The following is a 13,661-nucleotide window of genomic DNA, read 5'->3' as shown; positions in this document are numbered from 1 at the left end:
GAGGAGGGAGGTGATCGTGCACCTGTACTCGTCACTCGTGAGACCGCACCTTGAGTTTTGGTCACCACAGTACAAGAAGGACATCGAGGTGCTGGAGCAGGTGCAGAGAAGGGCAACAAAATGGCTTGTGAGAGGTCTGGAAAACATGCCCTATGAAGAGCGGCTGAGGGAACTGGGTTTGTTTAGTCTGGAGAAGAGGAGGCTGAGAGGAGACCTTATTGCCCTCTACAACTACCTAAAAGGAGGCTGTAGTGAGGCTGGTGCTGGTCTCTTCTCTCTAATTACTAATGACAGGACAAGGGGAAATGGCCTCAAGTTGCATCAGGGTAAGTTTAGATTGGATATTCGGGGGAAGTTCTTTACTGAACGAGTGGTGAGGCACTGGAACAGGCTGCCCAGGGAGGTGGTGGAGTCACCAACCCTGGAGGTGTTTAAAAAAAAGTAGATCTAGCACTTGAGGCTATGGTGTAGTGGTTAGATATGCTGGGATGAAGGTTGGGCTAGATGATCTTCAGAGGGCCCTTCCAACCCCTAACATTCTGTGATTCTGTGAAGATATCCGAAAACAGCTAGGGCAATCTACCATTATTATTATCATATATGTTACTATTTAGATTAATAGTCTAAGACCATTAATGCCTATGTCAGAATTATTTTTTTGAGATGTATTGAAGCGTGTGTGTGAGAATGAATCCCTGAAATATTGTGTAGGAAAATTTTGCTCAAGAGGGTCTTTTCACTTCATATTTCTGTCATCACGTTTTCCTCAGAGAGGATGGAATTCTTCTGATGTTTCCTATAAGCAGCTCAGTGAGTTTCAGATCTCTAGAAAAATAATGATTTGGCTGACTTTCCTTTTCCACTGAGATATCTTTATTATCTGATCATTATTATTTTTCTGATATTAGATTTCTATATTACAATGCAAGTGTAGGAAATAATAAATGAAATGGAAGAATATTTTCATTTGCAAACAAATCAGATGTTTTCCAAATTTTTGCTTTACAGAATTGTGATTGTTTACTTAATTGATTTATGAGTTTATACTTATATAACAATTAGATCAATAAATATTACTAGTTTAGTGAATTTGTTGCTTTTTTATGCTTACTTTACTTGCTACTTCTATGTATCTAATATCCACATGATCCAAGCAGTTTTACAATTGACACTTTCAGTATCCATCAGTAAGAACTATGATCTGAAAACTAGGTTTATTCACATTTATTTCACATTAAGCAAAATGCAACATTTTAAATTCAAAATGGCTGTATAAAATTGTTCATTTGTCAAGAATATTTTAGTGATGCAAGTATGTTCCTCGCTTTTTGTCTCTTATTAAAAACATTATGAATGTCTGTTGCCCAGTTCTGTTGCTGATCCTTTACTACTTCCAGGATTGAGGTTTCAGTGTGAAGGGACACTCCTTGTGGAAGGAGGAGAAGAGGATGGGGAATCTAAATCACCTGGAGTAGCTGCCCACTTTCCACATCAAGTGTTTTGAAGTTCAGTAGCATTTACATGGCTTCTGTTTTTAAGCAGAGCTTGAGGAAAGGCATAGGTGTCCATCTGCTCAGAAAAGAAATGCTGACCTCACTGTGGGGAATACTGATTGAGGCTATGGGAACTTTTAAAGGAGCCTGGGAAGTGCCCACACTCCTGAATCACCTACTGGATTAGCTGCTGCTAATTTGCTGCTGATGGACTGAAACACTATCTAAATCCTAAATACTACCAAAACGAATTTAACATTCTTTCCCCTAAGAAAACTCAGTAAAATAAATAGGGCTCCTTCTATGAGAAAGATGTTTATCTTTTCATAGATGAAGTCACTCTCGATCTTTTCAAGTATTATGAAAGAGATGTAATTTTCAAAAATATTAGTGATAAACTCTTTTTTTTCAAGCATAAGTTTGCTTTAGGTGATAGGGCAAAGTTCATGGAAAGGCACGTGGAGAAATTTTGAACCCAAGTGGACGGACACAATGTTTACCATGAACAATTCTAGTTGAAAAGCATAAAATAGAACCACACTCCTCTCTTACATCCAAGGCAATACCCATGAATTTCATTGCTTAAAAATGGATGCTTATTTTCTTCATAAACTCGGAAAACTTCTTGCTACTCACTACAAATTGTTATACAGCCACATTAAGGAGACCTACATATGGTTTTCTTCCAAAACCTCTGATCACCTGCTGCAGCTCCCTCCAGAACTGTGACAGGACTAACATTTGCATGGTACAGAAGAAAGCTCATTAAGGTAATTGATCTGGCTGAAAACTAAACAGTGTTGGGTTTCTGTTTGGTTTTGTTTTGTTTTTCTGTGGGACTGCTGTTCAGCCAGATCAGTGTCCTGATTTTGTTTACCATTTGCTACATGAATGCTTAAGGCAGCCCAAGGAAAACAAGAGAAGCACACAGCAGTGTAAGAGCAGTTGGTTGTCAGGACCTCACCTTTTGGCATGAATCCATTGTGCAGTCAGTTCGACGTGATCAACAGACTCAGTATAACACAAATAATTTTGATGTCTGTCAGGAGTAATAGTTATCAGAATAACAGTCTGGGGTGTTTTTTTCCTAAAAATATATTTGACCCATAAATCATTCATTCAAGTAACTTATAAAGCTGCTCAAATTAGTTGCTCTGCTTAATGTTGCTTAAGTTGTATGACTGTTTACTGATGTTATGCAAAATTTTTTTTCTTTTTGTTCTTCTTTCTCTACTGGATGACCTAAGTTTTACACAAAAAGCGTTCAGAATTTTATTTCCATCTCACCTTAAGATGAATTATGTTTGCTCATATAACAGATCTGAACTACTTGCATATAAATTTTTCTGTACTAAAATTGTTTATCTCAATCTTTTCTGAAACAAAAGGTAGATAAAAACTTAATTATAATATGACTCATAATTTACAAAAATGATCAGCAATCAATTTTCCTCTGGCTCACTGTAGTGCAACTCACTATAATAATACTACAGATTGTTATTACAATTCTCTATACTGTCTAAACTATATCTAATTATTTTATAGCTATGATAAATCTACTTACCATTATCATAGCTGTAATACATAAGCACATTGCAACATTAACCTTATTTGTTTTCTTCTTTCCCAACCTTAACAGAAATAATATGTATTATTTGAAGGGAAGGACAGCTAATGGAAACTAATGAGGAAAGAGAGCTCTATATACTTCTAGGGAAAGGCTAAACTGCATGAGTTAGATTTACATGCAGTTTTATGTTTAATCTTAAAAATGTCAAGTAAATTATCTAAAGCAACAGTAAAACTGAAGATATGAAGGACACAAAATCCAGACAGGAGTTTACGTTGTGTGGAACTTCCCTCATATTTAAAGATTGTAATATGTTTTTTCTGTGTCGTGAAAACATCTTTTAATATTGTGTTTCTTCCTCTATTAGCCATTTCTTGTGGACATCCTGGGGTACCTGCCAATGCAGTTCTTTCAGGAGACAAATTTACATACGGCTCCATAATTCACTACTCTTGCACAGCGGGTCGAAGGCTCATAGGAAATTCTACTAGGGAGTGCCAAGAAGATAGCCGCTGGAGTGGGACTCTCCCCCACTGTTCAGGTACTTGTACCAACCATCATTGGAATGTCACCTTGTAATTACATGAATAAGGCTATTCTCAAGCGATTTTTTACTACAGTCAGAAATTTATTTCTTTTCCAAGTATATTTAATTTCAACAATAATCACTCATCTGAATTGTAGCAACTTATTGAAATATTCTCATATTTTATCTTGTGTTTGAGAGGTATGTTTTGCAGCACCTTCTTTCTCCTCTAAAACTAATCAAGACTTGCATAGGAATTTAAGCGATAAGGAAAGTTATGATGTGTCTTTTCCATTTTTGACAGGCACAGAGGGGCAAGTGCCATTTATTCTTTTCTGTGAATATATGTTTTTCAAATGTATTTCTTAAGCTTGAATATGTGGTTCTCTTCACCCTTGCTGTTATCTAATTTTTGTTATTGGCAGTTATAATTAGCAAAGAAGTTGAACAATAAAATACAGTGTGTAGAGAGTGGTGTTATTGTCAAAAAGACAATAAATTTGTTTAACTGACAAAAAAATTACAGGAGTGCTTCCTACATTCATAATTATGTTTTATCTTTTATTTATATCACATTCCATATTTAGGTGTGTTTAGGTCTGAAATAAGAAGTATGCTGAAAAGACTTTATTTTCATCTTTGGCTTTGGTTTCACACCTCTATAATGGAAGAAAAGTGTTTAATTATAACAGAAACAATGCAGTTAGTAGGACTATCAGCAAAAGAGTGTCTTCATTACCAACACATTTGCACGTAATAAGTCTGCCAATAATTGTGCTCTGTTGTGTTTTACAGGAAATAATCCTGGCTATTGTGATGACCCAGGAGTACCAGCTCACGGGTCTAGACTAGGGGATGAGTTCAAAACAAAGAGTCTGCTACGTTTCTCCTGTGAAATGGGTTATCAGCTGAGAGGATCTGCAGAACGAACGTGCCTGCTTAATGGTTCCTGGTCAGGGATACAGCCTGTGTGTGAAGGTACGTATTAATACTGTCAGCATTTGTGACACTACTGACTGACATTTCACACAAAATGACGCAGAATGTTAGGGGTTGGAAGGGACCTCTAGAGACCGTGTAGTCCAAACCCCCTCTAAAAGAAGGATCATCTAAAGCAGGCTACATCGGAACGTGCCCAGACAGGTTTTGAATGTCTCCAGAGAAGGAGACTCCACAACCTCCCTGGGCAGCCTGTGCCAGTGCTCTGTCACCCTCACAGTGAAAAAGTTTTCCTTAATGCTTTTGTGGAACGTCCTATGTTCTGACTTTTATCTGTTGTCCCCTGTTCTATCATCGGTCATCACTGAGAAGAGGCTGGCTCCATCTTCCTGACACTCCCCCTTGACATATTTATAAACATTACTGAGGTCATCCCTCAGCCTCCTCTTCCCCAAGCTAAAGAGACCCAGCTCCTTCAACCCTTTCTCGTAAGGGAGATGTTCCACTCCCTTCATCACCTTTGTGGCTCTGCGCTGGACTCTCTCAAGCAGTTCCCTGTCTCTCCTGAGCTGAGGGGCCCAGAACTGGACACAATATTCCAGATGTGGCCTCACCAGGGCAGAGTAGAGGGGCAGGAGGACCTCTCTCGACCTACTAGCCACCCCTCTTCTAATACACCCCAGGATGCCATTGGCCTTCTTGGACAAGAGGGCACATTGCTGGCTCATGGTCATCCTGCTGTCCACCAGGACCTCCAGGTCCCTTTCCCCTCTGTTACTCTCCAACAGACATTTACTAATGGCATTTTATTCCTTAATAGAAAAGAAATTCTGGGACAGAATATGCTTTCATATGCTCTGAAAAAATCTAATGTAAAAGGATTTGTTAGCAGTTCATTTTTTGCTTGGAAACCTGAGTCCAAAATGATAAAGTTTTTAGGTTTATATTTGTAAAAAATTGTGAGAAAGTAGCTCTAATTAAGCAAGTATTGAGCCTGAAAACAGAAAATAGTTACCTGAGTTAAATGTAAAATTAAACAAATGCTTCTGATTGAAGATATGAAAGTAGAGTCATAAAGAAATCTGTCATCCATCTTCTAACAATACAATATTTTAATCTTCTCTTTCTTCATAATGTCTATGCCTCAAGGACTGAGCAGATGATAAAATAATGTTGTATTCTTAAATAAGTATGAACTAATGTACATTTTACATTTTTCCACGTAAGACTGTCTTTTATGAAGTGTACTATTTTTAGGCTAGCTCTTTCAGAAGAAATGATACAGAGAATATTTCTGGAAATTATGTTTTAGAACAAGATAAAAAATATAATAAATTTTTACACTTTTTATGCACTGTTGGAATTGGAAAGCAGTAATGGAAAACTTTAGATTTAGTTTTAAAATTACTGTTTTCCAGGAATGTTTTTACTTTTTCTAATTCATTGGAGTTGATGGATTCTATAGTATCTTTTGTCTGATACACAAAATGATAAAATGGAATATGAAACATTTTTAACAACTTTGTTACATTTTTCAACCTAGGGGTTTTATCACAGTATCTTCATCTAACAATTATTCTTTTGCAGTATTCTTCAGCACTAATTAATCTTCTGTCAGTGTAGATATCACCATAACTGTATGAAAATGGCAGTGGGTGCAGGATCAGTATTTTCAGGGGGGAAAAAAAAAAAAAAAGAACTTTTGCAATGTCCTTTCTTCTTCCCTTGCATGAAGACATTTAGTAAGATGGCAGCGCTTGGTGGCAGTATTTGAAATGTAGCTGTGTCTTCTTTATCTTTTTACTTCAATCTTCCGTTTTCAGAAAGAAAACCAAAACACCAAAACAATAACAATTAAAGAAAAAAGCACCTTTCTTTTATCTCTTCTCCTTCAGTTGTTTCCTTTTTAGCATAAATAAAGATGAGATTAGGAGAAGAACACTTTTTTACCCCTAGAAGTTCAAGTTTGTCTTTTTGTCCCTATCCAAATCTATTTTAATTGGCAATGAATTAGAGGAGTAGTCTCTGTCCAACAGTTACTGTATTTTTGCCAATGTCTGCCAGGATGGTCAAATAGCGATGCTTTAGAGGAAAGTTGTTAGAAAAAAGACCAAAAACAAACAAACAAATCCTTCTGGATTGACTGGTCTATTGGAAAATAAGTAGAAAAACCCAACACTAAACCCTCTATAAAACAAAATGTAATGATAAACTGCTGCCAAATCTTGTATGCATGATGCTGAAACATAATCATCATATTAATGTGTAGATACAGATGCCAAGAAGATATTTAGGTCAATACAAAATGCCAGTTCTTTTCTTAATTCAAAAAATAAATAGTTTATGCACTTTTACAATTGAAGAAGATATCAGAAAGTCATGAATGAGCTTTCTTCTCTCCAGTGACTCTATTGGGTGCAGTAGAACAAGCCGTGCAAGCCATCTGAATCAGCAACTGAGAGAACAAAACAAAACAAATACAAGTAAAATGATCATACTAACAAAGAGAAATAAGATATTAATTAAAGAATATATCTATTAAACATTTTCTTAATAAAACTTGCTACAGCTTTTTAAAAACATGACCTATTGACCTATTTTTTTCTCCTTCATTTAGTTACCTATAATGGAAATATTAATTTATTATTTTTTTTGACTTTTTCTTCACAGCTGTATCTTGTGGGAACCCTGGCACCCCAGCCAACGGTATGATAATATACACTGATGGAATATTATTCTCCAGCTCAGTCATTTATGCCTGCTGGGAAGGTTATAAAACTACAGGGCTAACTACTAGACATTGTACTGCTAATGGGACGTGGACTGGCACAGCTCCAGACTGCACAGGTCAGAAATAAACTTTCTCCCTCTAAAACTCTGAAGCAGTAACTCAACCAATGTTCCTACTGAAAATTATTATTTTGTTAGATAAAATAATACTTTTTCCCCATTCATTTATATTGAAATACATTAATATTTTATGTATCTAAAGATACAAGTCCTTTTAATACATGCTGGATTTTCCAGAACTATCTTTGTCATATGGATATATATGAGTAACTTTTCTGTATTTGCTTACTTCATGAATGTCATTACTGAAAATATAGCATTATTAGAGATTACAGTTTTGATTTTCTATGAAATTTATTGTTCAAAATTTTTCTTGTTTTGTATAAAAAAAGGATGATAGATACACATTGTCGACTATTTAATTGAATCTTTATTGAAAAAAAAAATCCCTTTCTTTTCTTTAACCTGCTAGTGATAAGCTGTGGAGATCCAGGTGCATTAGCAAATGGCATTCAGTTTGGAAATGATTTTACCTTTAATAAGACAGTCAGCTATCAGTGCAATCCAGGATACTTGATGGAGCCTGCCAGTTCATCTACCATGCGTTGTATAAAAGACAACACTTGGAACCAGAGTAAACCAATTTGCAAAGGTGCGCTTTAAAATTAAATAATTTACAAATACTACTTTCATACTATGTATGAGATTCACTAATCAGTGTCTTTATTTATAAAAAAATTGCAAAACATTCTCTGGGACAATTAATATGCAAATGCAGCTAAAACATTTAGACAAGTATTTGTATAAAATTTTTATTTATTTTGCATGTATGCTGTGATATGATATTAGTCAGTATAGTGACATTAATGACTACAGTAGAACCAAATCACTCTTCAATGAAGATTATCAGAGTGATCAGTTTAAAGCACTAGGATTGAAGTACCCATTTTGTTTTTGGAGCCCTTTTAACTTGGACTAGATGGCCAAAATTCTGTACAGGGATGCTGAACCCCAAACTTTCTATAAAAGATTCCCTTGTTGCGGTAGTGTGGTCATCATAAATAGCCAAAAACATGCTTCACAAATATCTAATTAACAGTGCTAACATTAAATTCATAGTGGGCTTCAGGCTGAAAGGCAAACAAGGCAGCCTGGTGAAAACTGTTATCTCATGTAGAACCACTGTAAAGTGATGTCTGATTTTAGCCTGTTAATTACATTTTGACATATGTATTTGACCATATTTTCTGTTGTAAAAATCACTGAATGAGTGATTTTACAGTTGTGCTCTTGAACAAAGAACTGATGCTTAAATGTAAACTTCCGGGTTCCAGATATTGGGTACTCTTTCAGAAGCTGGAAAACATGAGAATGGTTTTAAAGAGTCTTAGCCACTAATTGCCAATAAACTCAGTCTTCGTTGTGTGCTGAAAGCCTTAGAAGATGAATGAGCAAAGTTATATTAAGGGCTTTAATTAGTGCTACAAAATCAGTTTAAAATAAAATGCAAATATTAAGAATCATAGAATTATAGAAGCATTTATTGAAATAAATTATATTTATTGAAAACTTGTACCTAGCTCAGTAGCCTATTGCTGAGAGGGATATGTAAGGAAGAGATTCAGAACTGGGTAGGCTATATACTCTTCTGGCTTCCAGCAACCTAAAGTTCAGGAACTTCCTAAACCTAGAGGTGATATTTTTGTATTTAAATTGGTTTTCTGTCTATTAGAGGCTGCTTTGCCAGCACAGGAATGCTTTGTTGGAACTGAACAGCATGATTGATTTATTTTTTTTTTCAGTTTCAAAAGTATGAATAAATACTATATTGGATTGTCCTAAACCCTATAAAGTCTTGAAATTACAACTTTTTTTTTCTGTGATGCAGCTATTACCTGTGGCTCCCCTCCACCCGTTCTCTATGGGAAAGTGGAAGGATCTGATTACCGCTGGGGTGCCAGTGTAAGTTACAGCTGTGCAGAAGGCTATCAGCTATCCAACACAGCTATTCTCTCCTGTGAGGGTCGAGGAATTTGGCGAGGAGACATCCCACAATGTTTGCGTAAGTTTTCGGAGTACAGTTGTGTGGGGCTTCACCAAAGACACAATAAGTTGTCTTGGGCTACAGTTGCTCTCTCACATTTTAAAAAGGACTCAACTAGATCAGTTAATATATGGACTACTGCAGGATTCTCCCTCCTTCATCCTAAAAGCATACCTTGTTATGAAATTGAGTGGTTGTGCCTATTTAAGGTCATAATCTTCTTCCTTTCCCCAAAAGTCACCTCTATTTCTTACTACCTAACTGGACACATCACCATTTGCCTTACAGATAGTCTTTTTGAATGTTCTGAATTTTACTAGCAGTGAGCATGATTAAAATTTTCATTTACACTTTTCTTTTTTCCTCCTTGTTTCCATTTCCATTAACAGGTGAGAACAAGGATCCTAACCCTAAAATTCATAGCCTTGTTCTTTATAAATTCATTTTTCTTTAATGACGGCGACTACATACCTTTATTTGTATTTGTTTTTCAGCTTCTTCTAAAACTATCAACTCTTTCAGTGCATGAAATCTTGTCAGGACTCTGACAAACTTTTTTGCTTATACTTAATCAGGGCAAAAAATTTCCAGTCTACTCATCTGAGGGTGACTGCTATGAAAACTGAACTTATTTTGAAGCATTTCAGTATAGCGCTGTCTACTTTTAAAATTACTTTGTCATCCAAATATAATCAGCATTTTAGTGTCTCAATTAAAAGATCTGTTTTTCCAGGTTAACTTTTATGCTTATAATAACTATAACAGTGATAATTTTAAATTGCTGTCAAGAATTGATCTGAGATACAGTTCTGCACAGGTAAATGAGTGTATTTGCACTCATATTCAGTATACTTGACTTGCTCATAAAGCACTGTAGAATACTTCAGCATGTGCAGTTTTCAATAACCTTTTTTTTATTGTTCTTTCTTTTTTTATGTATTAGCTGTGTTTTGTGGTGATCCTGGAACTCCAGCAGAAGGACGTCTCAATGGAAAAAGTTTCACCTACAGATCTGAAGTGAGCTTTCAGTGCAGACCCCCTTTTATTCTGATAGGCTCTTCAAGAAGGTTCTGTCAAGCAGATGGCACTTGGAGTGGAATTCAGCCAACATGCATCGGTAATAACTACCAATACTTACACTGTTTCTGCTAAGAATATTCTTTATAAACTATCACACTATCGTAAGTCTTGCAGTTAGCTTTCCAAATATAGAAAATATCTGTGTAATATAAAAAGAACTAGATAAATAAGGTTATTTTGAGTATAAAGATTTTAGGATAAACACAATCACATACGAAGTCACTTGTAAATTTATGTGATTGCTTGTCTGATGCAAATGCAGAATGTCAGTAAGTGCAAGTGCCTAATTTGTTCCATCTATTTTTAGAATCTTTTAGATACACAGAAGACTTTGGTAGATTAAAGACCAGATTCTGTCACTGGAGAGTTAAAGGCATCTTTCAGACTCAATCCTAAATCAAAAAGCTTTTTGGACGTGGTGAAAGCAGCTTGTACAGCTCAAAAGGATGAAGCATGCTGGGTCTGATCTTTTGAAATGCTGATAAACTGTCAAGCACTATCAGTTTCTCACTAACTGGTGTGCAACTGATAGGCTTTTAGCATGTTACATACTCAGACTAACTGAGAGAAAAGCTGGACACCTATAACTCCCACTGACATCAGAATTTGATCCACCTTTGGGTGACTTGCCAGAGAAAATTATTTTTGTGTTATAACAGAAAAATCCACTTTGATATTTCTGAACAAATACATTCAGTTATAGACTGTAGCCCATTTATATATTTTGTTGTGGCTAGCATATTGGCTATGTGGAAGATTTAGCGTGGGCACTCTGGGAAAAGGCGGTAAGCATGATTATTGAAAGCAGCCTGTATTTGTAAATTAAGGCATTAACACTCAATACAATTCTTTGAATCCGAAACACTTTCCATCCATATGTTTTATGAACTGGGCAATCCATCTTACATCTCTGTTTTGTAACAGACACAAAAAGGTTTAAAAAAGCTAAATCTTGTGTCTGCTGTGAAGAATCAAATCTGAAAATATAATGGTATTTCTATTTTATATAACCTAATATAGAAGTATATGGAAAATATGGCATCAAAGACTAAAAAAAAATTCTTTTACATCATAGTTTTTTTTAAATGGAAAATATTAGACCATCTAAAATATTTACAGATCCCATTGTTAAACAATTTGGAAATTAAGATCAGTGAACAACACTTAGAACTATGCGTAGAACAACCATATGATGTCAAATGATGGCAAGCTTCTCTTTTTCTGGATATTGATAATTTCCTTTAGAAATACTTTGAGAATTCCTCCTTTCTTCCCCACTGTTTCTTCATATGAGACATATCTTAAAGAAGTAAATTCAGCTTCATGTGTCTATGATTAGCAGTCACATTCAAGCTGATGACAATTCACAACGAGCTCTTGAGCTGTTCAAGCAGCTCAAGGTCAGGAGCGTGTTTGGTTTTCTCATATTTTAGGTCAATATCCACCTTTGGTAAATATCAGTCCAGTTGAATTCTTACGCTCTACTGATGGTCACCATTGAAAATGGAAGTTGACCAAGAGTAAAATGACATATCATATTATTAGATATGATAAATTTAATTTTCCCTCTACAGGAAACGAAAAATTGTTACAGATGAAATATAGTCCCAAGCTGTGTTCTTTGTAATGCAATATGAGCACAAAAGCAGATTTGGCTGACAAGAGAGAGTCACATAGTACAGAAAGATCCGTCAGATCAAGTTCTGTGTTGTCTACCTGGTAGATATGACTGGGCAACCCCAAAGCAAACACACCATCAGAATGTGAAGTGGACTCCGCTGAATTGAAAATGATCTCAGGCTACCTTAAATTACACTTGTGAAACTGATAATCAGATAATTAGTTATACTCCATGGGAGTACCTTTTTTTCTGGAACATTGACTTTTCACTCTTCAGTAACAACTGTGGTACTAGTCCATTTGAAACTTGTGTTTTCTTGGTAATAAAGAAAAAAATCCTTTCAAAAAAAAATATTTTACTTGCTGTGAGAAGGCAGGTTGGTTTTGTTTTTATGTGGAGGGTTGGGTGATGTCTTTTTGCCTTTTTTTTTTTTTAGAAAACTAAACTAGTCATTAAGCTGGTCATTGGGAAAGAAAAGAGGAAAAAGATTTTCCTATATATTCTATCGGTGTTTAGAGCAGTGCGTCATACTATATATTCACAAGGGATAATCTTAGCAAAAAATAGTGTGATCCTAACTCTGAAGTTTAGACTGCCTAAGATACCTGTAAAATATACCCTTAAACAATGCAAGTGTACTGAAACAAAGTACTGTGATCTATCTTAGAAATTTAATTTGAAATACAAATGAAATATATAGAAATATACTTATTCCATTAAAAATTCAATTTTTTGTTATCAATAGACATTGATGAAATGACTTAATCTTTGCAAACAGTTTTAGAGTATTCTTTCTATACTGTAATAATATGTCATGTTTCACATTTTACATTAGATCCAGCTCATAATACATGTACAGACCCTGGTACTCCACATTTTGGAATACAAAATAGTTCGAGAGGTTATGAGGTAATTATTTCTTCTATTTATTATCTTTTGAAAATTAGAAACATTCAGTAATTGCAAATATATTTAATTATCTGTAGGCTTAAATTTCTGATGTAAATTGTAGGAAATTTCCACTCCTTTTAAATAAAAACTAACATTTCATTTCAAGCTTTTTTTTTTTTTAATAACACACAGCTTCAAAAAGAACTTCTAAGCTTTCCATATATCATGCATTCAATGCTTTAGGAGACTTGAGCAGGGATGACTATTTATAAATTGATTACCTAATACGATATGACATGAGATAATTACTTTGCTTTATGATCATAATTCTTTCATACATTGATGAATAGTCAGTAAAATACCTTGCAACCAAAGACCTGTCTGATCCAAAGGCCATGCAGCGCTTGACAAAAAAGTTAGCAATGACTTTACTAAATTAGCAATTCATTTTACTTTAATTCAGTCAAAGAAGATAAAATTCTTCCATGTATTGGATCCAGGTTCTCTCTGATGAATGTACTTTCTATAGTTTCCAAATTCATAGAATTGTAGTATCATAAAATTGTTTGAGTTGAAAGAGACCTTTAAGATCATCTAGTTCCAACCCCTCTGCCATGGGCAGGGACACCTTCCACTAGATCAGGATGCTCAAAGCCCCATCCAGCCTGGCCTTGAACACTTGCATGGAGGGCATGTCCACAACCTTT

At 35.2% G+C, this 13,661-nt stretch overlaps 1 protein-coding gene across 1 annotated transcript in view; it reads left to right on the top strand.

Moving 5' to 3' along the window:
• Window positions 1-3,430: 3,430 nt before the first annotated feature.
• LOC104278136 (CUB and sushi domain-containing protein 1-like) overlaps window positions 3,431-13,661 on the top strand; it is a gene marked incomplete at both ends in the record, with an annotated part of 30,414 nt that continues 20,183 nt past the window's right edge. The window contains 7 exons of the mRNA XM_009875023.1: window positions 3,431-3,604; window positions 4,385-4,567; window positions 7,199-7,375; window positions 7,791-7,970; window positions 9,207-9,380; window positions 10,306-10,479; window positions 12,899-12,972. Of these exons, the coding sequence (XP_009873325.1) occupies window positions 3,431-3,604; window positions 4,385-4,567; window positions 7,199-7,375; window positions 7,791-7,970; window positions 9,207-9,380; window positions 10,306-10,479; window positions 12,899-12,972 (1,136 nt within the window). The remainder of the gene's footprint in view (window positions 3,605-4,384; window positions 4,568-7,198; window positions 7,376-7,790; window positions 7,971-9,206; window positions 9,381-10,305; window positions 10,480-12,898; window positions 12,973-13,661) is intronic.

This window comes from Apaloderma vittatum, unplaced genomic scaffold (genome assembly GCF_000703405.1).
Source record: "Apaloderma vittatum isolate BGI_N311 unplaced genomic scaffold, ASM70340v1 scaffold1468, whole genome shotgun sequence".
Classification (NCBI taxonomy): Eukaryota; Metazoa; Chordata; class Aves; order Trogoniformes; family Trogonidae; genus Apaloderma; species Apaloderma vittatum.
The sequence above is the reverse complement of the archived record's forward strand: the minus strand, read 5'-3'. Positions and strand labels throughout refer to the sequence as shown.